The 26,605-nt window shown below is 44.1% G+C and overlaps 1 protein-coding gene across 1 annotated transcript; it reads left to right on the top strand.

Annotated features, from left to right (window-relative positions):
- The first annotated feature begins 8,613 nt into the window (after nucleotides 1-8,613).
- On the top strand, nucleotides 8,614-26,065 carry Lysmd2 (LysM domain containing 2). Its single transcript, XM_041679696.1, has 3 exons — nucleotides 8,614-9,097; nucleotides 23,348-23,679; nucleotides 25,511-26,065. The coding sequence occupies exons 1-3, from the start codon at nucleotides 8,681-8,683 to the stop codon at nucleotides 25,551-25,553; spliced, it is 792 nt and encodes a 263-aa protein (XP_041535630.1). The 5' UTR covers nucleotides 8,614-8,680; the 3' UTR covers nucleotides 25,554-26,065.
- The last annotated feature ends 540 nt before the right edge of the window (nucleotides 26,066-26,605 follow it).

Genomic DNA, 26,605 nt, shown 5'->3' with positions numbered 1-26,605 from the left:
GTAAAGTTTTACATAGCTCAGGATGACCTCCAATTTGGCATCTAGCTGAAGGTGACCTTGAACTCCTGATCTTGCCTCTATCTTCCATGTTCTGGTATTACAGGCCTGCACCACCATGTTAGTTTTGTCTTTTAACTTTTACTTGGGCTGTGCGTGTGTGTGTGCTATGTGTGTGTGTGTGTGTGTTGTAATAGGAATGGCAGGGCTATGTTCCTGGCACCCAGCCGCCCGCACGGCTAGCTTTACCCGAAATAATTACACGGAAACTGTATTCTTTTAAACACTGCCTGGCCCATTAGTTCCAGCCTCTTATTGGCTAGCTCTTACATATTGATCTAACCCATTTCTAATAATCTGTGTAGCCCACGAGGTGGCTTACCAGGGAAGATCTTAACCTGCATCTGTCTGGAGTGGGAGAATCATGGCGACTCCTTGACTCAGCTTCTTTCTCCCAGCATTCTGTTCTGTTTACTCCACCCACCTAAGGGTTGGCCTATCAAATGGGCCTAGGCAGTTTGTTTATTAATTAACCAATGAAAGCAACAGATTAGAAAGAAATCACTCCCACATCATGTGTGTGTGCATGTGCAGGTACTCTTGCACATATCTGAATGTGTATGTGGAGGCCAGAGGTCCACTTTGGGCGTCATTCCTTAGGTGCCATTTATCTTATTTTTTGTTTTTGATTTTGAACCGGTTCTCTCTTTGGGGGCCGGGGCTGGCCAGTGAGCCCCTGTTTCTGCCATCACCCCTGGGCTTGCGGTTACTCACTGCCACAGCTGAGGGCATGGGCGCTGAGGGTCAAGCTCAGGTCACCATGCCCGTGCAGCAAGTGCTTTACCAATGGAGCCAGGTCTCCAGCACCTCAGTTGCTGTTTGGACTGTGAAGAGGGAGAATTAAAGCAGAAGTGCTAGATGGCGGCTCGCCTGGTGCAGCCTCTTCATGCAAACGGAGATGCTGACACACAGCGGAAAATGTCAGATAGCAGAAAATAAAAATGTGGTAGCTACAAGGAAGTCTTTTAATGATTTGCGGAGGAACATGCAGCACACCCCAGTGGGAGCAGGTGGCAGTATTGTTGGTTGCCTGGTCCACATCCATCACATCCATTCTATTTTCCTATTTTCTTCCTTTCCTTCTCATTCCTCCTCCTCCCTTTTTTTTTTCTTGACAGTATTTCTCTGTGAAGCCCCCTTTGTCCTGGAACTCGCTCTGTTGACCATGTTGGCCTTAAACTCAGAGATCCACCTGCCTCTGCCGGCCAAGTGCTGGGATTAAAGTTGTGCCTCCCCCATCTGGCTCTCTGCTGTTCTTTACAGTAGAATCCACCCATCAGGGAAGGGTGCCCTAATACCATCTCAGGAGGATGGGCCTAACCCTATTATGACTGGGGAAACAGGACCCTCTCCCAAGACTATATGACATTAGGAGTGGACACATGGCTTATTCTGGCCAGTAACACCTGAGACAAGGTGTTATGAAGAAACCTTTAATTTATTATTTGATAATTTCATACGAGTTTATCTATTTCTGGCTCCCTCCTTCTTCTCTTCCCAAGTATCCCCCCATTGAATCCAATTAGGACTGCGTGCTGAAATATCCACTGATTTTGTTGGCTTGACCTCGCAGGAGATAACAACTATAAAATGGGTTCATGAGAGCAACAGCCATGTCCAAAAGACAGCACTTCACAGCACTCCCCCCCCCCCACCCTGAATCTTAACACCGCTCCTGTCTCCTCTCCTGTGTCAAGGAACTTTGTGCCCTTAAACAGAGATGCACAGAGAAACATGACATCACTCATGATGGAAGTTGTTCCATGGGGCTGTGTGGCTTGAAATTGGAATGGCCATTTTATAACCATCAGAGGTTCCAGTTGAAGGACAAAGCCACACTGATGATGTCCAAGTGAATAGATAAAATGGGCTGGAATCTGCAATGCTGTTGTTGAGTCAGTAAACCAACCGGTCCTGGTGTTATCCTACTTCTAGCTTTCTCGTGTGTGAGATAATAAACATCCTTATTCTTGAGTGTTATGGAATAGTTTTCGTATGCTGTAAAGATGTGTTTCTCTTATTGGTTTAATAAAGAGCTAAACGGACAACAGCTAGGCAGGAAGAGGCTAGGCAGGACTTGTGAACAGGAAAAGCATGGAAAGAAGAAGATGGACTTGCAGCGCTGAGAAAAGGTACTGAGCTACGTGGTAGTACGTAGATAAAAGTATGGGTTTAGGTTGTAAGAGATAGTAACAAGCCTAAGCTATTGGCCAAGCATTTATAATTACTAATATGTTTCTGTGTGGTTATTTGGGAGCAGGCTAGTGGGTTTTCTATTACTTGGAGCTGAAAGCATCCTAAGTGTTTCTTAGGATGTGAAATGTGAAAGTTCTTTAGATAGACTAAAAGACTACTTCCTAGAGTCTTAAAGCAACAACTACTGCAAGCCTCAGTCAAAGGAATGCGAGGGGACATTGTCACACAATGGATAACAATATGGAATTTTAACATCAGACAGACATGAGTTTGAGCCCAGGTATTTACTGGTGAATTAACTATAGTCAAAATTCCTTAACCTCTTTAAGCTTTGTGTTCTTCACCTCTAGATTGGAGATCATAATATGAACCATATGGGGTTGTTGCTAGGAAGATCAGATGAGATCACTAGCTTCAAGAATACTCCAAAGGATGCGGCTGTTAGTCAGGACTACGAGAACAGCAGCATGTTGATGACAGATGGATTAAATCATATTTATAGCAGGATTGGCAGCGAGCATTTAAAATTGAGTCACTGTATAATAGTGAACATGCTGAATAACACCACTATAATTCCACCAGCGAATCCAGAATCTAGCAAGCTACATGCTTAACTGCAGCATTTCTTCATGTAGCAAACTACATGCCTAACGTGGTAGCATTTCTTCACGTAGCAAACTACATGCCTAACATTGCAGCATTTCTTCAGAAAATTGGAAAAAAAGCAAGAGGGAAGGAAAGCTTGAAAATATGTGGAAATTCAATAGATAACCAAGTTGGATGTGTAGATATTGGATTGAACAAGATAGCTGTTAAAAAGTCACAGTGGTATCTGGCCATGTGGCACACACCTGTAATCCCTGTATTTGGGAGGTGGAAGCCGGGGATTAAGAGTTCAAGGTTATCCTCAGCTACAGGTCAAGTTCAAGGCAAGACTGGGAGCACGGAGCAGTGGGCTCTCTCTCTCTCTCTCTCTCTCTCTCTCTCTCTCTCTCACACACACACACACACACACACACACACACACACACCACGAGACAACCGGGAAAAATATAAACCCAGGGCTGGGGATGTAGAGTACTTGCATAGTATGAACACCACCCAGTGTTACATCCCCAGCACTAAGGTGAAAACACAGGATATTTAATTATATTAAGGTATTATTAATATTAAGGTAATCATGATATCGTGGTATCAGGATCATGTGTGGTTTTTTTTTTTTTAGAATCCTTATCTTTTGGAATGATAAACAGTATTTACAGAAGAAATAGTTTCTGGGGTTTGTTTTATAAAATAATAGTGTGTGTGTGTGTAGGATCAAATTACGGTTATAAACGAAATTGGTTTGTCTGTGAATTGACAATTGTTGAACACCCCTCCCCTCTTAATAATAAATAGTGTTCTGGTTTAGGATGCTTTGTTTCTAAACTGGGTCTCACATAGGCCAGGCTATCCTCCAACTCACATAGCTGGAATTGCCTTGAATCCCTAATCCTCCTGTTCCTACTTCCCAAGTGCCAGGACTGCAGAAGCACAACATCCTTTTTTTTTTGTTTACAAGTTTCCACTATGCATCTCCAGTTGTATTGGTCTGCAGTTTTCTTGTGTTTGACTGGCTTCGGCATTCAGATAACATTAGCTTTATAGAACGATGTTAGTGTTTTCCTGTCTTCCATCCTTTGGAATGTTTGTAGAATTTCCTTGTGAAGCTATCTGGGTCTTGGTAGAGTTGTTTTGTTTCTGAGAGAGGCTCTCACTATGAAGCCCAGACTACCTTCAAATTTTTGATCCTGACTCAGCATTCCTGAGTGCTGGCATAAAGGTATGTGCTGAGATTCCTGCCTTCTTTGTTGTTCTTTGTCCTTCTTTTGAGGCAGGGTGCCACCACGCAGTCCAGGGTGGCTTCTGACAGGCAGTCTTCCAGCGTCAGTTCTTCCAAGGGTCAGATTATGGTCACCACTAGACTTTGACTTTCCTTTATTCTGAGTTTTGAAATGGCTAGATTGGTCTTTCTGTTTTTGGAGACAGGGTACCATGTAGCCCAGGCTGTCCTGGAAACTCTCTGAGGCTGGTTTTGCAGGCCTCATCCTCCAGTCTCTCTCTTCCAAGTGCTGGGGTGATGAGCATTTCAGCTTTGCCCAGCTTGGATTCTATATCTCTTTTTGGCTTAGTGCCATTAGTTTGCGTCTTTCTGATAATTTTTCCACTTTGTTTTAGTTATCTAATTTATTAGTGTAGTTGTTTACAACATGCCATCATTATTCCTTTTATTTCAATGAGATGAGTATTGATGTTCTTTAATTCTCAATTTTAAGTACTTCAGTATGACTTCTCTCTTTCTCCCCTTAATCAGGTCATGTAAAAGTTGATGAGTTTTGTTCATCTATCAAAAAATTATCCTTTGGTTTTGTTGCTTTGCCCAAATTTTTCTAATCTATTTTATTTGGTTTTATTCTAGCATTTGTTAGATTGTGATTTCACGGTGAATTTGTCCACACATTTAGGGAGAAATGATATCAGTTTTATACAATCTGTAACAGAAAGCTGAAGCAGTCACAATATTTGACTTCATCCTGCGAGGCCAACATTGCCTTAATTCCAAATCAAAGACATTACAATAAAAGAGAATCATAGGCAAGTCCCTCCCACAGACATAAATGCAAAAATCTTACAAAGTGTTAGTGAGTTGGATTAAATCACATAGAAAATGAATTATATAACATGGTCAAGTGGCTCAACACCTAGAAACCAGTTTAACTGATTACATCAACAGGGGAAAGAAAAAAGGATGATCATACCTATATATGCATTTGTAAAGCTTTTTGGCAAAATTTAGTGTATATTCATGTTTAAAAAAGCTCTTGGCAGCTGGGTGATGGGGGCGCACGCCTTTAATCCCAGCACTCGGGGGGAAGAGGCAGGCAGATCTCTGTGAGTTCAAGGCTAGCCTGGTCTACAAGAGGTAGTTCCAGGACAGGCTCCAAAGCTACAGAGAAACCGTGTCTCGAAAAAGCAAAAAAAAAAAAAAAAAAAAAAAAAAAAAAAAAAAAAAAAAGAGCCTATTAAAAAATAACAGCTCCACAGCTAACATAACACAATGGTGAGAAATTATGTTTTCCCCTAGCTGCATAAACAAGGCAGGATGGCCTCTCCCAACATTCTTAATCAAAATCACAGTGCTAGCTGATGCAATAAGTTAAAAAAAAGGGCAGTGGAGGAACTGGGCATAGATGGAGAGGTTGGGGTAGGGTGGGGTCAGAAGCAAGAGGATTTTTTCCAAGTTCAGGCTAAAATTCTCAACAGGGGCTGCCCCAACTGTCAGTGCAGCTGAGGATGCAAAACGGCAGCACTGACTCTCCAGAAGTCAGTAGTCAGTTTCTCACCGAGCCAAACATAGCCTTATCACAGCTCTAGTTCAAATTTGTCATCACACATCAAGCTGTACCTAGAAGTGCACAGCTGTCAAAAATGGGAAGCAAAAGGTAACAGTCAGCGAACAGATAAACAACAAAACATTGTTAGACAGTGAGAGAGAATGAGCTGCAAGACTGTGTGTGTGGGTGGATGCACACGCGTGTGCGTGTGAATGTGTGTGTACATGAGGTGCATGTCTATAGCACACCAGTGCCATCGCACACATGTAGAGGCCAGAGGCCAGAATTTTGGAGTTGATTCTTTCCTTTTCCCTGTATGTGGTCTCTGGGGAAAGAACTCAGGTCGCTAGCCTTGTGCAGTGTGTTGTAGCTCTGAGAGGAGAGGTTTCCCCTGTGTGGGCTCTGAAGGGAAAAGGTATCCCGGCCATTCAGATCACTTTAGAACTAGCCTGTCATGTTCCTCTAAACCCCCTGTTGGGATGACAATCGCTATTGCAGAGAATTTAGAGGCTAATTATAGAGTCTTGACGTTTTTATGACATTCCTTCACCAAGAACACAGCATAGCTTGTCTTGTGTGTGTATTTTGCCACCTCCCCCCCCCCCCCCCACCAGTTCGTATGTTGAAATCCTAACTAACCTTCCTGGCCAAGGAAAAGGCAAGAAGAGCCTTTTGTGGGTGATTGGATTGAAAGAACAAACCCTCATGAATGGGTCAGCGTCCTTATAAAACAGACACAGGGCTACACATTGTCACTTTCCACCATGTAAGAACACAGCATGAGGGCACCGTCTGTGAACAAGGACACGGGCTCCCCAGACACTGGCTATTCCTCGGCCCCCATCTCGGTTGTAAGTCCTGCAACTGTGAAGAGCAAACTCCTGTTGTTCATAAACTCTGCAGTATATCCTCTTTTGTCGACACAATCCCAGTGAACGAAGACAAACACTAACAAAATAACTTTAGAACACACCATTAAGCCAAATCTTCTGAAAAGATTTTATTGTTACTGATTTTGTATTATTGACACAGAGTCCCTCTCACTATACAGTTGATAGAGATCTGGAACTTGCTTCATAGACCAGTCTGGCTTCAGACTCGAAGCACTGTTCTTGCTTCTGCCTTCTAAGTACTTGGTTGAGGAGTGCACCACGGCGCCCAGCACATCGACACGAATCTTCATGAACTCTTACTGGTTTGAACAGTTTTACTGTGCTATCAGCGGTGTGGCTTATAATTATTTCAGAACTGCCTGTTTGTTGGTCATCTTCCTGTCACCAGGACAAAATGTCTGAGGTTACAGCCTGACACGTGGATAGTTAGCTTTCGTTTACACTGCCAGAGGCCTCAGTCTGCACTCAATGGGCCCTGTGGTCTTTGTTTTTACAGCAGAGATATATCATAGCAGGGAGTGCATGCTAAGCCAGTCCGGACTTTGGTGTTTTCTACTGCACCTCAGCTATATGTAATTTATATTTTTTATTCTACTGAAGTAGGCATTGCTTGAGCTTTAAAAAAAAAAAACAAACAAAACAAGGGAAGAACCAGTTATGCCCCCTAGGATCATGCATCTGGTAGAGGAGATAAGGGAAATACACAGATGTGCCAAACAAAACACGGGGAGTTTAAACCGAACAAGATGTACAAACCACACTGGAGGTTCAGAGGGGAAACAATAACAGCTGGGCAGGCTAGGGTTACGGACAACTGGGGAACAATCAGAAAAAAAATATTCCATGGAGAAGGTATCATTTGATGCTAGCATCTATGCCGTCTAAGAGCACTGAAAATGTACTGTTTGAAACAGGACCTTAAAGATTTAAGAAATCTAGGCACGGTGGATCCCAGCATTTATTGTGCCTGAGCTTGGAGGGTCTTTTGAGTTCAGGAACTCTAGACCAGCTTTGGCAACATAATGAAACTCAGGCAACAAACACAAACAAACAAATGGGGGTGCAGTGAGACATTCCTGTAATCTCAGTACTTCGGAGGCTGAGACACAAGAATTTTGAGTTTAAGGCTAGCCTGGCCTACATGGGCCAGTCCTGAAAATAATGGAAGACCTTGTCTCAGGGAAACCCCCAAATGCTGGGGCTGGAGATGTAGCTCATTTGCTCGAGCGCTTGCCTGGGTTCAAGCCACAGCACTACACAAACCATTTGTGACGATACATGTGATGATACATATATACATGTGATTCCAGTACATACGAAATGGAGGCAGGAGACCCAAGGGATCCAGGCCAGCCTGGTCTATATGAAACCTTTTCTCAAAAACAAACTAATCTGACTGGAGAGATGGTTCAGCAGTTAAGAGAGAATGTTGTTCATCCAGAAGATACTTGGTTCTCAGCACCTACATTGGGCAGCTCACAACCACCTGCAATCCCAGCTCCAGGGCATGACAGCCTTTTCTGGCCTCCACAATCCCCTAAATGCACATTGAACACACACACACACACACACACACACACACACACACACATCTAAAAAAATGAACAATGAAAGGAACAGTAGACAGGCTATTGGGAGAATATTGTTACTAATGGAGGGAGCCATATATGCAAAGCATGAAGGTGGGAAAGAGGAGCTTAGATGGTCCTGTTGAGGATGAATTGTAGATGGGGTAGATGCTAAAAGTAAAACCAAATGACTTGGGTGCCAGTGCGGGTTTATACTGATGCTGTTATCTTCAGCAGCAACTGAAGAAGTTTCCAGTTGTGATACTGGAACCACTGCTCTCCTCTTCTGTCTTCTCTCGTGTCCCGAGTTTTCTCTTGCTTCTGTCAGCACAGCAACACTGCAAAACTTTAGACAACCAATGAAACCCCACTCTCCTAATTTACCTGGGGTGATGGGTGTGTGTCTGTGTTTGGGGGGGGGGATTGGGGTGTTTCTCTCAAAAGTCAGGGCAGAAGATTCCAGTCAACTCCACTCTGCACAAGGCCTCCGGAGCCAGCGTTGAGGAGAGGGGGCTGAGATGGGGACAGTAGACAAGAGACTTAGGTTCCTTTTCCCCTCCCCGGCGCACGGCCTCAGAGAGCGAAGCACGCCATGCGGGTCCCGCAGCTCCCAGCTCGGCCTCGCGCCTGCCGCCCCCGCGGCACGGCCAGCAGCAGCCCCGCGAGGAGGAAGAGGCGGAGGAGGAGGCGCCGCCCCCTTGGCGAGCTCGGCGCCCTGGCGGCCTTGGCAGGACCCATGGCGGATCTCTCGCCTGCTCCGGCCCCGCGGGAAGGCGGCCCCCGTGCGCACCGGCCCTCGGCACCCTCCCCGCCGCCGCGCTCTCGCTCCGGCTCCGAGCCCGACGAGGCCGAGCTGTCGCTGAGCCTGGCCCGCACCAAGACCCGCTCGTACGGCAGCACTGCCAGCGTGCGGGCGCCGCTGGGCGCCGGCATCATCGAGCGCCATGTGGAGCACCGGGTCCGCGCCGGAGACACACTGCAGGGCATCGCGCTCAAGTACGGAGTCACGGTGAGCAGAGCGAGTCTCCGCGGCCCGGGCCTGCGGCCTCCAGGCGGGGTCGGGGACGGGGACAGGAACGGAGGGTGGGGTGCAGGCCGTGCGTCTCCGCGCCGCATCCCGGCGCGCGCTGCTGCAACTGCAATGGGAGTCTAAGCTGCTGCTAACTGCTGCTGCTGCTGCTGCTGCTGCTGCTGCTAATAGGGGCGGCCGCCAGGGCTTCCCGACCAGCTAGTGCACAGCGTTTCCCGTACTTTGCTAGTCTCAGATCGTGTCTAGCATGTGAGAAACACTAAAGAGGCCCGCGTTTTTGTCATCACCCACAGCCACCTTTACCCGTTTTGCTACCCGGAACTCGCTACCTATTTACTCAAAGCCAGACTGATGCGAATTCTGCGCTATGTAAACAAGCTGTGATGAGTCAGGATGTACAGTTCTTCCCAGGGATGGTTCTGGTTCTATCGATTCTGCTGCTTTATTTAGAAGTGAAATTACAGCTCCTGGGCTCACTGGCAACCCTGAACGTGACACCTGTCGCTAAACAGCAGCCAGGAACTGAGGTCTAGGTGAGCTAGAGAGCTGTGTTTTACAAATTTATAAGGGTTTGCGTCTTGGGTATATTGCATTACACCTCAGGGAAGATCATGGAAACCTGAGGGAACAAATTGTTTCATTAAAATTACGTATAATTAACTGTGAGCTGTGTGATAGCCTTTTTACATTGGAGCCCAGTATCCGTTTTCAGTGCTCTTCCCTGAAGCTTCGTGGGCAGCAATCGGAAGAAAGATGATCTTATCTGCATCTTCAGTGTAACCTATTTTGCATATTTAACCAGGTGTTTGTTTGCCAGCAAGTTTTTTTCTGTCATTTAAGCGTTCTGACAGCATGGTCACCCCCTTTCGAGACCCCTCTCGGCAGTTCTAATGTGATTATACATGACCAGCTGCCTTTATGCACATCCTCGGGGTCTGGTTAGGGTCAGAGCCAACGAAAAGCAGAACTGAGAAATCTCAGTGGCTGCTCCTTGCTGGGTACCCGCTGTGTGCCAGGCACCACATTTGCTTGTTTTCAATTTTAGGAAAATGACTTTTGATTTTTATGTGTGTGTTTTGCCTGCAAGTATGTATGTGCACCACCCTTGTGCCTGGTGCCCACGGAGGCCAGAAGAGGGTGTCAGATACCCTGGAAATGGAGTTACAGAGCCTTGTAAGCCATCATGTGTGTGCACTGGGAACTGAACCCTGGTTCTCTGGAAGAGCTGTCTCTGCCATGACAATTATTCTGTGACCTATGGTCTTCTTGAATTGCTTGCATCTGCTCAGCACCTGCTTTGTTCAAATGCCTTCTAACCTGTGGTTTGTCTAATGTACGTCCTGTTACTTTTAGCCTTATCACCCTTTCCCATTAAAGTATAAAGCAGATTTTCATGACTTTTATAAAGGCTTCTGATTTTCTATTTTTTAAAATGTTATTTATTTTATGTGCAGTGGTGTTTTGCCTGCTGTGTGTCTGTGTACCACATTCTTCCTGGTGCCTGTGGAGGCCAGAAGAGGGCCTCGGATCCCCTTGGTACTGGAGTTACAACCTGTTGTCACTTCGTGGGTGCAGGGAATACAAGCCTGGTCCAGGGTGGAACAGCCAGTGTTCTTGACTGCTGGTGTCTCTTCACCCCCAACTTCCGATTCTAATGTATTTGGGTCAGGTATAATGAATTAGGTACTCCACTTATGGTTACAAGAAGTCTATAACATGATCTCTCAACCTCAGCACTATTGTTAATATGTTTTTTATATTAATTAATTAGTTAATTAATTAATTTTCAAGTCAGGGTCTCATGTAGCCCAGGTCAGCCTCTAACTCCTTCTGTAGGTGAGGATGACCTTGAACTCATAGTCTTCCTGCTAGGGTACAGGTGTACATCACCACGCTGAGCTCTGTGGGGAAGGTTCGTGTTTCAGGAGGCTGTGCTGTGCATTGCAGGGTAGTTAGCATCACCAGACACTGACTCTCCTACTCTCATCTGTATATTACTAGGTGCTCTCTTAAAAAAAATTCACCTGTTTTTTTTTTAAATTCTTTTTTTTTTCTTCCTGAGAGAGGGTTTCTCTGTGTAGTCCTGACTTTCCTGAAACTTGCTCTGTAGACCAGGCTGGCCTCAAACTCACAGAGATCCCCTTGCCTCTGCCTCCACAGTAGTGGCATTAAAGGTGTGCATCATCACCCGCCTGGCTTTTTTTAGTCTCTCCTAACTTTGAACCCTGAATTCAAGTTGATGAAACTGTTTTGGAGATGCTTCTACTGGTTACATAGAACCAGGGAAAGTGATTATCTTTATCTTAAGCTGGGTATATTGGTACACACCCACAAGACCAGTAGTAGCCCATGGGGAGGCTGAGGCCAGAAGGTTGCAGGGGTTCCAGGTCAGCCTGGGCTACACATGGAGTACCAAGCACTGCATCATAAGACTACATGAACAATAAAACCATTAGCCAAACCAACAACAGAACCCTTTCCATAATGGCCAAGTGTTTTTTTTTTTAAGATTTATTTATTTATTTATTTATTTATTTATTTATTATGTATACAGTGTTCTGTCTGCATGTATGCCTGAAGGTCAGAAGATGGCACCGGATCTCATTACAGATGGTTGTGAGTCACCATGTGGTTGCTGGGATTTGAACTCAGGACCTATGGATGAGCAACAAGTACTCTTAAACTCTGAGCCATCTCTCCAGGCCCCAAGTGTTATTCTTATTTAATGTATTTAATTTTGGTTTTCTGAGACAAAGTTTCTCTGTGTAATACTTGCTGTCCTGGAACTCACTCTCTAGACCAGGCTGGTCTTGAACTCAGAGATCCCCCTGCCTCTGCCTCCTGGGTGCTGGCATTAAAGGCATATGCCATCACTGCCCAGCTCCTATAGGTCAACTTTATTTGAGACATTTTCTCAATTGATAGTCCCTTTTCCCAATGACTTTAGCTTGTGTCAAGCTGACACAACACTAACCAACACAGATAGGTTTTGTTTGGAGACAAGGTTTCCCTGTATAATCCCAGTCTGACCTTACATTTGTCATTTTGCCTCAGCCTCTGGAGTGCTGGTATGTCCACCAGGCCTGACTGTAAAGGACATTAGACTATCTGGACCAGGACCAAGGAGAGACCAGATAGGATGAAGGCTTTTGTAGTGATGCAGATGAACTAGAGCAGTAATTTGGAGCAAAGCAGTGAAGACAGGAGGATGTGGTGAGTGGCTAGGTTCTGGGTGATCTGTTGATAGAGTGTCAAGTGTGTCTAAACTGTAGCACAGGGCCACATGCAAACCAGCTATGAATGACACTTAATGTAAAATTATTAACTTGCTTAAAACATTATGGATTTGTTTTTTTGGAAACTTGATTGCATGGTTCTTGAGTATGAACTTCTATTGATGCAGCACCAGTCATAATGTCAAAGAGATGGACCTGTGTGCATGATCTTCTTATTTGTTTACTGTTTCTCTTGAGTATACCTGACCTAGACATTTGCCTGGAGACCCAGGAGGCCTCTATATAAGAAAGAAGAGTTCGGTTCAAGATTTGATCCAGGTGAATTAGGCTCAGTTCTTCCTCCAGTGAGTTAGAAAATACGACATTTCTTCATGGAGTCACTAACTCATACTGGTTATTTCTTCCTTTACTTGTATTGAGCCTGGGTTATTTGAGGCCTGTGTTAGACACAGGGCTGCACGATCAAATGGTCTCTCTTTCTGGCACCTGATGGGTCCTCCACATGCATGCAACCCAATCCTCAGAAAGTCGGACTGGGATGAGATGGTAGCCCAAGGAGTTAAGCAGACTCTGGAGGGTAGGATCCTGGGTTGGGACTAGGTGAGGACAACAGCCTGCTGAAGATGTGAGCTGCAAGAATGGATTAAAGTGGGGCTGGACAGATGGCCCGCTGGTTGAGCACTCTTGTTCTTGCAGAGGCCCTGAGCTTGGTCTCAGTGCCCAGATGATGATTCACAACCATCTCTAGGGGGCTGGAGAGATGGCTCAGTGGTTAAGAGCACTGACTGCTCTTCCAAAAGGACCTGGGTTCAATTCCCAGCACCCACATGGCAGCTCACAACTGTCTGAAGATCCAGTTGCAGGTGATCTGACACCTTCACACAAATGCACATTAATTAAATCATAAAAAATAAAAAAAACCCCAACCATCTCTATCTAATTCTAGGGGATCTGACACCTTCTTCTGACCTCCCTGGGCACCAGGCATGTACATGGTACACACACACACACAAACACACACACGCGCGCGCACACACACACACACACACGTGCGCGCAGGCAATACACATAAAAAATGCACATAAAACTTTTTAAAAATGACATTTACTCCTTTGGGTGGGGGAGAGGTCTGATATGCACCCTGGTGTGAGAGAGCCAGTCAGAGTTCAATTTACAGGAGTCAGTTATCTCTCCATCATGTGGGTCCCAGAGATCCATTTCAGGTCGTCTTACTTTGTGGCAAGTGCCTTTAACAACTGAGCCATCTCGTAGACCCTCCTTTTTTGCTTCTTTTGAGACAGGATTTCAGGTAGACTAAGTTATCCTTGAAATCACTTGATAGCCCACACTGGCCTTAAACTCCTGATCCCCCTGACTCCATCCCACAAGAAGGAGCAGTTCTGTCTCCAGGCTGTAGTTGCTGGCGTGTGCTCGCCTCCTCCAGTAGTGAGTTAACACTCAGTTACACACAAGTTGGGCATCTCTCTCTACTAGCCTTTGAGGACGTCGTTCTGGGAAACTGAAACCATTTGGGTCTGGTTGAGAAAACCATTCGCTGCTGTTTAAACCTCAGACAGAGTAAACTTGCTTGTGCTGGAATGTCCCTGGCTATGTTTGTATACTTAAGACATTCAGGCCCCTTCCTTAGCTCTGGTTCTTGATTGAGCTATTGTTTTTGTTTTTTTTTTTTTTTTCCTGCCAGCATCCTGGCCCCTCCCTGTTGTAGCTAAGCCTCTGGGGGAAATTGGTCAGAGCTCTAAGTTACCACTTAAGAATAGTTTTATTTAGAAATGTTGGAAAAACTAGAGGACAGCATAGAAACAACAATTAGGAACGGAGGCAGCGAGGGAGATCTGTTTGCATATCTCCCAGAACTCACTCTGTATCGGGAGACATGTGTAAACTGAGCTTCCTGCTTCTACCACCTGAGTGCTGCCGTAAAAGGCCACAGTGCCTAGATTCAGAGATTCAGCCAGATTTAGCCCCAGGTCATCTTGTCCATTTAGCCCTAAGCGGAGTTGCTCTGTACTTCCCACATATAAGTTACCTGCCGGGAGAAAGTGTGTGATCTTCCTGTTCTGGAGACAAGGCCTGGGCTTAACCGTGTGGTGGAGGTTGTTGACTGTCACATTGCCGCCTAGAGTGAAAGGGAGGGCAAGGTAACGTGTGATTGGGGGTTTTAATTGTTTTTCATGTATTTCCCCCCTCAAACATGTCACTGAGGTATAATTACAGACCGCACAATTCACCCTGCCTTAAGTGTGCAATTCAGTGATGTTTAGTAAGTTTACAATTGTGAAGTCGTTGTCACCTTTCAGTTTCAGAAAGTCCCTTCCACCCCGAAGATAGCTCTAGAGCCATTTCACCTACTCACTATTCTCCGGTTGTAGGAGATGGATAGATAAATGAAATGAAATGTACGCCTGGCAATGCTGAAGCATGAATAGGCAGCCCGTATGTGGCGGTTCTGTTGAATGTGTCCACATTGGGTTTCATGGTCTAAGTTGATGAGGACTACTAACCAGGTCTTTTCCTCAAGTGGGCACCAGATCTCATACAGATGGTTGTGAGCAACCATGTGATTGCTGGGAATTGAACTCAGGACCTTTGGAAGAGCCGGCAGTGCTCTTAACCGCTGAACCATCTCTCTAGCCCCCTTCTGACATATACTTACCTATGGGGGGCATTTCCTGTAAGTGGATATAGTATACTCTTTTGGGAATGTGGAAGGAAAAACAAGCTACCTTTGTCCCCATGAGCATATGGTGATGGGAAGGGTCTGGTTACCACTAACACCCGGAATGGAACACATTACGGATTTAGGGCACATCAGAAATAATAACTTGCTATTTCTGTCTGTTTTCTCTAAAAATAATGACAAAATGATATTGTATATGTAAATGAGATTATTCTGCAAGCCAAGCCCAGCAGCCACTATGGAGCTAACTTTTGGGGCTAAGTCTTGTGAATTCTCTCCAATGTAAATTCCCCTTCACAAAATGGATTCACAGGACAGTTGGTCCAGCGATGGCTGCCTGTGTTTGGCTTTATTTTGCCCTGAGGGTTCTTGCTTGGCTTCCCCAGTCTATTTCTTAGCCACCAGGTGCTAGGCTGGGTTCACTGGGTCATCGTGCTCACACCTGGCTAAGAGAGAATGCGAATGTTTGATTGCTAAACCTCCCATTCCGAGAAACAGAAACTCATTCTGTGTCTCTTTGAAAGGTCACCTTTCTGTTTTCAGGACTGACTGGCTGTGAGGAGGAGCAGAGGCCTGTGGAAACGAGATTCCCAGCTCTTCCTTGGATGGGTCATGAGCTGTCTTACTTTCTTGTGAGGTGAAATTTCCAAACCTGTGTTCAAGATGGAAATAGAAAGCATTCCTCACAACATTAAAAAAAAAGTCCTCTGTGGCCTGGCTCGCCCAGTTGCTAGTCTGCTACTGTGCGTGTCTCCCACAGCTCCCGAGTGGTTGATTTTTGTTTTTTGTTTGTGACCTAGATGTTTTTAACTATAATTAGGCCTCACCTCTCCTCACTTTCGTTCTTAGGAGCTACCTTTTTGTTTGGTTTTGTTGGTTTTTTTGAAGCAGGGTCTCATGTATTCCAGGTTAGCCTCAAACTCAACTGAGCTTTATCAAGCTGGTGTGAACTTGAGCTTCCAAGTGCTGAGGTTACAGATACACATGTCATGGGATTACAGACATGTGCTATCGTGCCTAGTAGAAGCATTGCTGGAGATTGAACCTAGGACTTCAAACATGCTAATAAAAACTCTACCTACTGAACTATACCCTCCCCCTCCCACCCTACTCTTACTTTTTTTTTGAGACAGAGTTTCACTGTGTATTGTAGGCTAGCCTCAACCTCTCTGTGTATGTAGCTTTGAAGTTGCAGGGTTCCTCCTTCCTTGGCTTCTCAGCACTGAGATTATGGGTTTGTGTCACCACGCCTGTCAAGGGCTTCTTAGCAAATTCAAAATAAACTTCAGCTTTGATACTGGATCTTAGCCGAAAGGCAGGGAGTGATGAATTCCTATTTCTTTATGTGGCTGGAAACTTATTGTTCCCCAACTGTGCCACAGTTTCCCTGCTCGGCAGCTTAGCAGTGCTCTTCGCGTGGCTGACCCCATCCTTTGGCATGAGGTAGCAGTGTCTGGAGATAGTGCTGTTCTGCAAGCTGTTGCTTCTCAAGAAGACAAACAAAATCATTACTTTTTGAAAACCTTTTATCTCATTTTAATGGTACAAAACAATGGGTGTCATGTGACATTTTCATACGTTCATCCAGTGCACTCTGATCATACTGCGCTCTCATTCCCCTCTCCTGTCCCCTGTTCTCACCTACCGCCTCCTCTGTCCCCTCTTCTGTTTCCATGTCTCTTTTTGTTGTTGTTGTTCAAATCTTCATTCTACATGGGGTGTTTGTCTTTCTGAGTGTGGCTTCTTTCTCTTTCTGTGAGGAGCTCCAGGTTCCATACGTTTTCCTGCAAAGGACGTGATTTGGTTTTCCCTTATGGCTGAATAAAACGCCATTGTGTAAACATCACACTCTTTATCGTAGCCATTCATGGGTTGATGGCCACTTAGACCAGTTGCGTGGCTTGGCTGTTGTGGGTACTGCCGCACTCACCATGGTTGTGCAGGGATTTCTGCTGTTTGGACTTGATCTCTTTGTGTATGTACCCGAGTGCTACAGCTGGCTCATGTGCTGGTTCTGTCTTTAAAACTTGGCAGCAATAACATATTATGTTACCCAAGTGGATTTGCTTACATGGAAAAAATTTAATTTTTGATAGTAATAATAATAAGTATTATTTGTGTGTGTGCATGGATGCACATCCCACAGCACCTGCATGAGGTCAGAGGACAACACTGGAGTCGATTCTCTCCTTCTCCCTTTTACATGGATTCCATGGTTCTTATACAGGTCACCAGGTTTCCCTGGCAAGTGCTTCTTTTAACTCACTGAGCTATCCAGCCAGCCCCATATTGTCTTTATATATGCTTACTTTAAAGAAAATAAACCTTTTAACGAGAGAGAATTCTTACCCTCCTTCCATCTCCTGTACTAAGTGTGCATTTATTTATTTAAAAAAATTCTTTTTTAATTTAAATTTTAAATCGGAAATTTAATCCATTTTAATTTTATGAATATTGTATTTTACTGATCTGTGTGTTTGTGCAAGCACCATGTATATTCGGAGTGCACAGAAGCCAGAAGATTATTTTGGATCTTCTGGAACTGGAGTTAGCTGCCATGTCAGTGCCGGGGTCCTCTGGAAAAGCAGTCTATACTCTTAACCTATGAGCCATCTCTTCAGTCCTGAATGTGTATTTAGGCTAAAGAAAAAAAAGTTTTTTGGGGACCTGTTAAGAACATGTACTGCTCTTCTAGAGGACCTGAGTTCAAGTTCCATCACACACATCAGGTGGCTAACAAACAGCTGTAACTACAGCTCCAGGGGCTTCTTTGAACACATGCACGCGTGTGTGCATGCGTGGGCAAGCACACACACACACACACACACACACACACACTTAAAAAGTAAAGGAAGGAAAAAAAATTGTTTTAAACAAACAAACAACATAAAAACAAACAAAACCCAAAGCCAAATAAAAAATGGAGTTTCTTTTTACTCATGGAAATGAAAGGTCTGAGATCCCCTAGCTTCAGGCTGTGATCCATATGCTGTCCTCCAAGGTGGCCTCAAAGTCAGGTTCCACGTGGTGGCAGGATGACAGGCTGTGGCTCCAGCCCTGCTCCCTCCTGCAGGAGAGAGAGAACATTGCCTCCAACAGAGTCAACAAATGCCATTTTTCTAGGATGGAAGTAGTGTATCACGAAGCTGGGGCACTGTGATATTGCAGGGGTGGCACCGAGTCACCTGTGCCCCATGCTGTTTTGGAGGAGTCTGCCTTTGGGAGATGGGAGGAGATGGATATTGGGAACCTACAAGTGTGTAGATTAGAATATACCTCAGTCTCCATGGGCAAAGTTTTCAAGTTATTTCTCTCGACTCTGATCCTTTGTTAACCAGAGGTACTTGGGGTATTTAGATTTTAATTTTTTCTCTAAAATACCCCTACACATCATGGTCTCTCTTTTTCACCTTTGCCATCTCCCAGAAACCAGATCACTACCACTTATCTTTCTTTTTGTAAATTTCTTTTTCTTTTTAAGGAAAGGAGAAGGCAGGGCTTGGTGGTCACACTTTAAATTCTGGCATTCAGGAAGTAAAGACAAGGGAATCTCTGTAGATTCAATCCATGGTTTAATCTATATAGTGAGTCCTGGGTTAATAATTTCTAAGGCATTCAGAAAGTAAAGACAAGGGGCTCTCTGTAGATTCAATCTCAGTCTAATCTATATAATGAGTCCTGGGTCAATAATTTCCAAGGTTATGTAGTGGAACCCAGTCACACATTTGGTCTCACATATACAGATGGTGGTGGTGATGGTGATGATGGTTGTGGTGACGATGATGGTGATGGTGGTGATGATGATGTGGTGATGGTGGTGATGATAGTGATGATGATGGTGGTGGTGATGGTGATGATGATAGTGGTGGTGATGATAATGATGGTGGTGGTGATGGTGATGATGGTGATGCTGGTTGTGGTGATGATGGTGGTGGTGATGGTGATGATGGTTGTGGTGATGATGATGATGATGGTGGTGATAGTGATGATGATGGTGGTGGGATGATGGTGATGATGGTGATGATGATGGTGGTGGTGATGGTGATGATGATGGTTGTGGTGATGATGGTGATGATGGTGATGATGATGGTGGTGGGATGATGGTGATGATGGTGATGATGGTGGTGGTGATGGTGGTGGTGATGGTGATGATGGTTGTGGTGGTGATAATGGTGATAGTGATGATGATGGTTGTGGTGATGGTGATGATGATGATGTGGTGATGGTAGTGATGATAGTGATGATGATGGTGGTGGTGATGATGATGATGATGATGGTGGTGATGGTGATGATGGTGGTGGTGGTGATGGTGATGATGGTGGTGATGATGGTGGTGGTGATGGTGATGATGGTTGTGGTGATGATGATGATGGTGGTGGTGATGGTGATGATGATGATGGTGGTGATGGTGATGATGATGGTGGTGGTGATGGTGATGATGGTTGTGGTGGTGATGATGGTGATAGTGATGATGATGGTTGTGGTGATGGTGATGATGATGATGTGGTGATGGTAGTGATGATAGTGATGATGATGGTGGTGGTGATGGTGATGATGATAGTGGTGGTGATGATGATGATGGTGGTGATGATGGTGGTGGTGATGGTGATGATGATTGTGGTGATGATGGTGGTGGTGATGGTGATGATGGTTGTGGTGATGGTGATGATGGTTGTGGTGATGATGATGATGATGGTGGTGGGATGATGGTGATGATGGTGATGATGATGGTGGTGGTGATGGTGATGATGATGGTTGTGGTGATGATGGTGATGATGATGGTGGTGGGATGATGGTGATGATGGTGATGATGGTGATGATGATGGTGGTGGTGATGGTGATGATGGTTGTGGTGGTGATGATGGTGATAGTGATGATGATGGTTGTGGTGATGGTGATGATGATGATGTGGTGATGGTAGTGATGATAGTGATGATGATGGTGGTGGTGATGGTGATGATGGTGGTGGTGGTGATGGTGATGATGGTTGTGGTGATGATGATGATGGTGGTGGTGATGGTGATGATGATGATGATGATGGTGATGGTGATGATGATGGTGGTGGGATGATGGTGGTGATGGTGATGATGATGCTGGTGGTGATGATGGTGATGGTGGTGGTGATGGTGATGATGGTGATGATGATGACCGAAAGCTTTCTGTAGTGGTACTATTTTCATGGCTTCTCCTTATAAGAAAGCAAGAAAGGCTGTTGTATTGTGCATGTTATGCCCCTATCACTCAGGAGACTGAGGCAGGAGGACTGCAGTCAGTTCAAGGAGAGCTAGGGCTATATAGCTGTTACAAAAACAAAAACAACCAAACAAACAAAAAACAAGGCAGGAGGATTGGGACCCATTTATTTGGCTGTTGTTTTTTTTAGTTTAGATTCTTGAAAATAGAAATGTGATTTTTTTTTTTGCTCAGTCACTTGAAAGGCTTCCAAAATTTGATTCCAGATTTGAGTCAGACAGAAATTCCAGATCAGACCTTTATAGCACTGTATGTGCTTGTTAAACCAATCATTTCTTTGTGCCTGAGTTTATTCGTGTTTGCATGGATAGTTTGGGTAGAGAGTTGATAAACAGATGGATAGGTACGCATACATACATATATAATATGTGGGTGACAATATTTTCCATTAATATCTTTCTCTCTCCTCTCTCTCTCTCTCTCTCTCTCTCTCTCTCTCTCTCTCTCTCTCTCACACACACACACACACACGCTCTCTTTATCTATAAACATATATATATATATATTAATATAAATTCATTTAATCCTTGTAGCCCCATTTTGGCAGATAGTATCTTTTTTACAAGTGTGTGAAGTAAGTCCCCATGCCGTTCAAACTGTCAGAGAGAGATCTGAACTGAGCCTGTCAGGCTGTTTCACAGTCCCACCAGATGAGTTGTGTGTAAGTGAACTGCTACAGTGTCTGTGAGGTGCCTGTCTTGGTGCAAGTTCCCAGGCTAGTATGGGGAAGCATAGACATACCATAACAGAGGAGGTAGCGAAAGATGAACTGAGAACCGATTGGTATGAGCCCTCACTCTCTGTGCTCACCAGCGCTGTGGACTTAGGCCACTAACTTTCCCTCATCCCCTCATTGGTAAATAGAGTTAGATTGCAGAGCCGCTGCGAGGGGCAGGAGATAGATACACATTCTAGTCTGAATTTCACCCCTTTCCCAGCTCTGTGGGGTGGGGAAGGCCTCCATAGGTTGTGAGAGTTGGCAGTAATAAAAACCTGCATCCGGTTCTTCACCTGCCACCCACAGGTGCATAGTCTTGGTGAATCCTGTTTCTTTTATTTGTAAAGTGAGTATTTACCCTCTGTAGGATAAAAGAATGACACACTATTTGTAAAATGTCCCCTATCTCCTTTTCTTACCTGGCCCTCAGGTACTAATTCTTTAAGGCCCAATTGACGTCAAAAGGATCAAAACCAGAACCCTCCTTCTTTGAGAGGCCCTTCTCCATGGCTGTAGCCCCAGCCTACATCATTCTTTGACATTCTGCTCATACACATCTCTCTACCACCTCCTGGGTCCATTAGTTCACCAGCAGAATTCCAGAGGTATAGGGATCCCTCTACAAGTAAGATTGTAGCAATAGAAAGACTTTTTAAAGAAGCTAGATAACAGAAATGTTCAAATAAGAATTAAGTAAGTACTAAAGGGGCTGGAGAGATGGCCCAGCAGTTAAGATTACTTCCTGCTTTTCCAGAGGACCTGGATTTTAGTCCCAGTACCTATATGGTGATTCACAACCTTTTGTAATAGTAGTTTGACAGGATATCATGTCCTCTTCTGGCCTCCAAGGGAACTGCATGCATGTGGTACATAGGCATATATATATATATATATATATATATATATATATATATATATATGTTGTCTGAAATTTCTTTTCTGCCCAGTTACCGCAGTCATTAAGTTCCAAAGAAATCACACAGAGGTCTACATTAGTTATAAACTGATTGGCCCATTAGCTCAGGCTTCATATTAACTCTTATAACTTATATTAGCCCATTAATCTTATCTGTGTTAGCCACATGGCTTGATACCTTTTTCAGTGAGGCAGTCACATATTGCTTCTTCTGTGGCTGGGTCATGACTGTACACCAAACTTTCCTCTTCCCAGAATTCTTCTGTTCTCATTGACCCACCTCTACTTCCTGTCCAGTTGTCCTGCCTCTACTTCCTGCCTGGCTACTGACCAATCAGCGTTTATTTAAAATACAATTGACAGAATACAGACCATTGCCCCACACCACCCATATATGCAAAATAATAAAAAAATGTATACATCCTTATACTTGAGTGATTAAAAGCCATTGATAGTAAAGGTGCCTTACAGAGGAAATAATGTATGTTAGAAGCTGCCTTCAGAGGGCAGTGGATGTAGCTCAGTGGGTAGAATGCTTGCCTAGCATTCGCGAAGCCCAAGATTTGATCCCCGGCAACATATAAACCAGGTCTGGTATCACATCATGTTAGCACTAGGAAGGTGGGGACAGAACCAGGAAATTCAGAGTTGTGCTCAGCTTTATCATGAGGTCAAGGCCAACCATGGTGACATGAGATCCAGTCTCAAACAAACAACCCCCCCCCCCCAAAAAAAAACGAACACCCAATGAAACAACCAACAGAATGTTCCCAACAAAACAAACAAGTAAATCTGCTTCTATAGGAGGAAATGACTTTCATGTTTTTTTTTTTTCATATTATTTTTGAAATACCAGGAGTTATCTGCAGAGGAAAAGACCCTTGAATGCAGAGAAAGTATTTGCCTTAGAGTTTTTTTATTACGTGATAAACACCATGATCAAAAGCAACTTGGTGGGGGCAGGGTCTACTTCAGTTTGCTCTCTGTCATCAAAGGAAGTCAGGCCAGGAGCTTAAGGCAGGAACTGGGAGGCAGGAACGGATTCAGATACCATGGAGAGTGCTGCTTACTGGCTTGTTCCTCATGGCTTCCTCAGCTCGCTTTCTTCCATCATCCAGACCACCTGCCCAGGGCTGGTACTCCCCCTGTGGGGTGGGCCTACCTACATCAATTGCTAATTAAGAAAATGCACTTAGACTGTCTACAGGACCATTTTAGGGAAACATTTTCTCTGTTGAGAGGCCCTCTTCCCAAATGACTCCAGCTCATCTCAAGTCGCCATGAAACTAGCCCGCACAGCACTGCACACAATTGTTGATGAATATGTACAGCCCACGTTTATAATAATCTCAACTGTGGAACTTGGTTGTATGTAACTCTTTGTTTCTTGTTTTTGTGTGTGTTTTAGATGGAACAGATTAAACGGGCCAATAAACTGTTTACCAATGACTGTATATTTCTGAAGAAGACTCTGAGCATCCCAATTCTATCAGAGAAGCCTTTGGTCTTTAATGGACTTAACTCCATTGATTCTCCAGAAAAGGAAACTGTTGACAGCAGTTTTTGTCACGAAGAGGAGCCTGTGATAGCTGGGGAAGAACTGCCCCCTCCCAGTCCTCAGGATCCAGATCCCGAGCCTGCGCAGCCGGAGGAAGTGTCTGCCAGAGATTTCCTTCAGAGACTTGATTTGCAGATTAAGCTATCGACACAGGCAGCCAGAAAACTCAAAGAAGAGAGCAGGTGACAGTTTCTGGGATAGGTGTCAGAGTTTGGACCAGAATACTCTTACAATGTTCTTGTTTGAAATCTATCTTAATTGTAGAAAGTGTGTGCGTGTGTGTGTGTGTGTTTGTATACAGGTGCACGATTGTGCAGGTATGCGTATGCACAGGAGTGCGGTGGTCAGAGGTCAACTTTGGATGTCATTTTTTTTTTTTTGAGACAGTGTTTCTTTGTATACCTTTGGCTGTCCTGGAACTCACTCTGTAGACTAGACTGACCTCGAACTCACAGAGATCCACCTGCCTCTGCCTCCCAAGCACTGGGATTAAAGATGTGCACCACCACCACCCAGCATCTACCTTGTAATTTTGGGACCAAGTCTTTTGAGACTGGCTAACTAGGCTAGGTTGGTTGTTTGGGGAATCTCCCTGGCCTTGGCCTCACCAGCACTGGGATTATTATGGGTTTGCTACCATGCCTAGCATTTTATGTGGGTTCTGGGGATTGAACTCAGGTTCTCAGGCTTGTGCAGCAAGCTCATTGTGGACGGCCTCTATCTCCTCAGCCCTAGAAAGCCATCTCTAATCTATGAAATCCAAGCTGACTGCTCCCTGCTGCATGGGCTGTGTCTGTTGTCCTCCTGCTGTCACTGTTATTTAGCATAAGAACTTTGCTTCTTTGTCCAGTTAGCAGTTGGAGGTAGCAGCTGGAACTAGAACAGCTCATGAGACCTCCAAGGAAATCAGTGCCCTAGAGAAGACACGAAATACTGATTCTTAGAACCCTTGTCAAGACACTGCTCCTGTTGACTAGGATCCCCAAAGGTTCCTGTGTAATTTGAAATTTGACCCTCGGGCAAACCTCCTTCTCTCTGTGTAATTGGTGTCCTTCCTGTATGACTTCATGATGGGACACAAAATACTGGTTTCTTTTTTTCTTGTTTGCAGCCTTTTTGTAAGTAAAATTGATGCGAAGGGTCTTGTAGTAGGAGGCTGCTTGTTCGTTTCCCTGCGCTCAGACTCCTGAAATAATCACACAGAAACTGTATCGATTAAGTCACTGCTTGGCCTACTAACCCTAGCTTCTTATTGGCTAGCTCTTACATCTTAATTTAGCCCATTTCCATTATTTTTTATTTTACCATGAGGCTCGTGGCCTACCGTCAAGGTTCAGGTTAGTGCCTTACATCTTTCTCCTCTGGTGGCTCCATGGCGTCTCTTGACTCCATCTCCAACCCCTCAACTCTGTTCTGCCCTAGTTTCTTTATTCATTAACCAATAAAAGCAACACATATACAGAAGGACTTCCCACATCAGGGTCAACCACTTTGTCTTTTTTTTTTTTAATGGTTAATACATTGATTTCTTAGTCCTCGTTTTAAAATTTCTGGTTTATAATAGATACCATTTTTGTATAGATCTCAAATCCTTTTTTACTTTTATTTATTCATTTATTTTTGAATAAATACAATTTTCAGTGTAGTTCAGCTGGCCTCAAAGTCTTGGCAGTCCTCTGCCACAGCCTCACAACTAGCATGAGCCACCACTCCTGGCTTTTAAATTCTTTTGAGAAAGAAGAGGAACATAGACAAAACAAATATAATTTAGTGTATGTTTAATGCATTTAAATTTTATGTAAGCAAAGTAAGCAAATGCTACTGTTTATTCTAATAACTGAGTGTCCCTTAGAAGAGGGAAGATGGTCACAAGTAGGACTGTCCCTGGCTTCCAAGGCACACACTATGTTGTTGATATAGTTCTGCTCTTCTTTGGCAAATGGATAGTAAGTCGTATGTGTGTGTTTCTGAATAGTTATAAGCACTGATTTCTGCCGTATTTCACTTTTTCAGGGATGAAGAAAGCCCCTATGCCGCTTCGCTCTATCATAGTTAGTGACTGGCGGACATCACTCTATCCCAGATCACAACATGCTGGACCCTAAAGAATCTACCGGCTGGGGTTTCCGAGGCAACGCTGCCTCTGGACTCCCATAGCGCGCACCTTTGAGCCACAGTTAAGTAGAGCAACCACATCTGCGCTGAAGTGATCGATCCCTCTGGCTTCCTGTAGTTAGGTCTTATCATGGTATGATAGCAAAACTGTATTCTAAAGCCTATCACTTTGGTAGATGGTGGTAGTTTTAGACTGGCTTTTGTAGCTACAAAGAGCATCAGAGACTATTTATATATTTAAGCCAAAAGCAATGTTTATTTCCGGATGAGATTCTAAATGTATGGAAAACTTGGTGGCTGTAAAGTGATAATGCATTTGCTGTGTGTTTATAACTCAAGTGCTATAGTATATATTTCAATATCACATATTCTGTACTATTGTAAAGAACCAAATTTTGTCTGCTATTTTGTAAAAGTAAAATACAAATGTCTGGGTGAGAAAATAAACTATGTTTTCACATAGGAGCCTTCTTTTCTTTTTTCAAAATGGAGAAATAAAGTTGATTTTTGTTTTGTTTGTTTTTTGTTCAAAAGATGGGCTTTTTTTTTTTGTCAAAAGATAAGGATTTTTCCTGTAGTCCAGGCTGACCTTGGACTCTTTGTGTAACTGAGGATGACCTTGAACTCCTGATTCAGTTGTTTCCATCTTCCGAGTGCTGAGATTACAGAAGGACACACAAAACTACACCAGTATGAGACACACTGGATCTTCTTTAGGTTTTATCTGTGTCACTTCAGACACTACACTTTACAGTGTATCAGCACTGCTCATTCACATTAAAAGTTAGGTTTTTGCTTCATTTAACTCATCTTGCCTTTATTATGTGTATAGATTATAGCAGCAAACTTTAAGCTATATGCTATTGACAATTGATATATTTTTAGTCTTGGCATCTGCTCAATTACTAGTTTAAATACGTTTAACTAGGTTAAATAAGTCTTTAGGGTTGGGCAGAAATTCCCATAGTTACCCTCCCTAATGTTCCCCCGAGG

This window comes from Microtus oregoni, unplaced genomic scaffold (genome assembly GCF_018167655.1).
Source record: "Microtus oregoni isolate MIOR12 unplaced genomic scaffold, Mior012 000032F_ref0000030, whole genome shotgun sequence".
NCBI classification, from domain to species: Eukaryota; Metazoa; Chordata; class Mammalia; order Rodentia; family Cricetidae; genus Microtus; species Microtus oregoni.
This window is presented reverse-complemented; position numbering and strand designations above follow the sequence as displayed.

Coding starts and splice junctions, on each gene's coding strand:
- Lysmd2 (XM_041679696.1), top strand. CDS start 8,681: ATGCGGGTCCCGCAGCTCCCAGCTCGGCCTCGCGCCTGCCGCCCCCGC. Junction 9,098..23,347: donor CGCTCAAGTACGGAGTCACG/GTGAGCAGAGCG, acceptor TGTGTGTTTTAG/ATGGAACAGATTAAACGGGC. Junction 23,680..25,510: donor AAACTCAAAGAAGAGAGCAG/GTGACAGTTTCT, acceptor TCACTTTTTCAG/GGATGAAGAAAGCCCCTATG.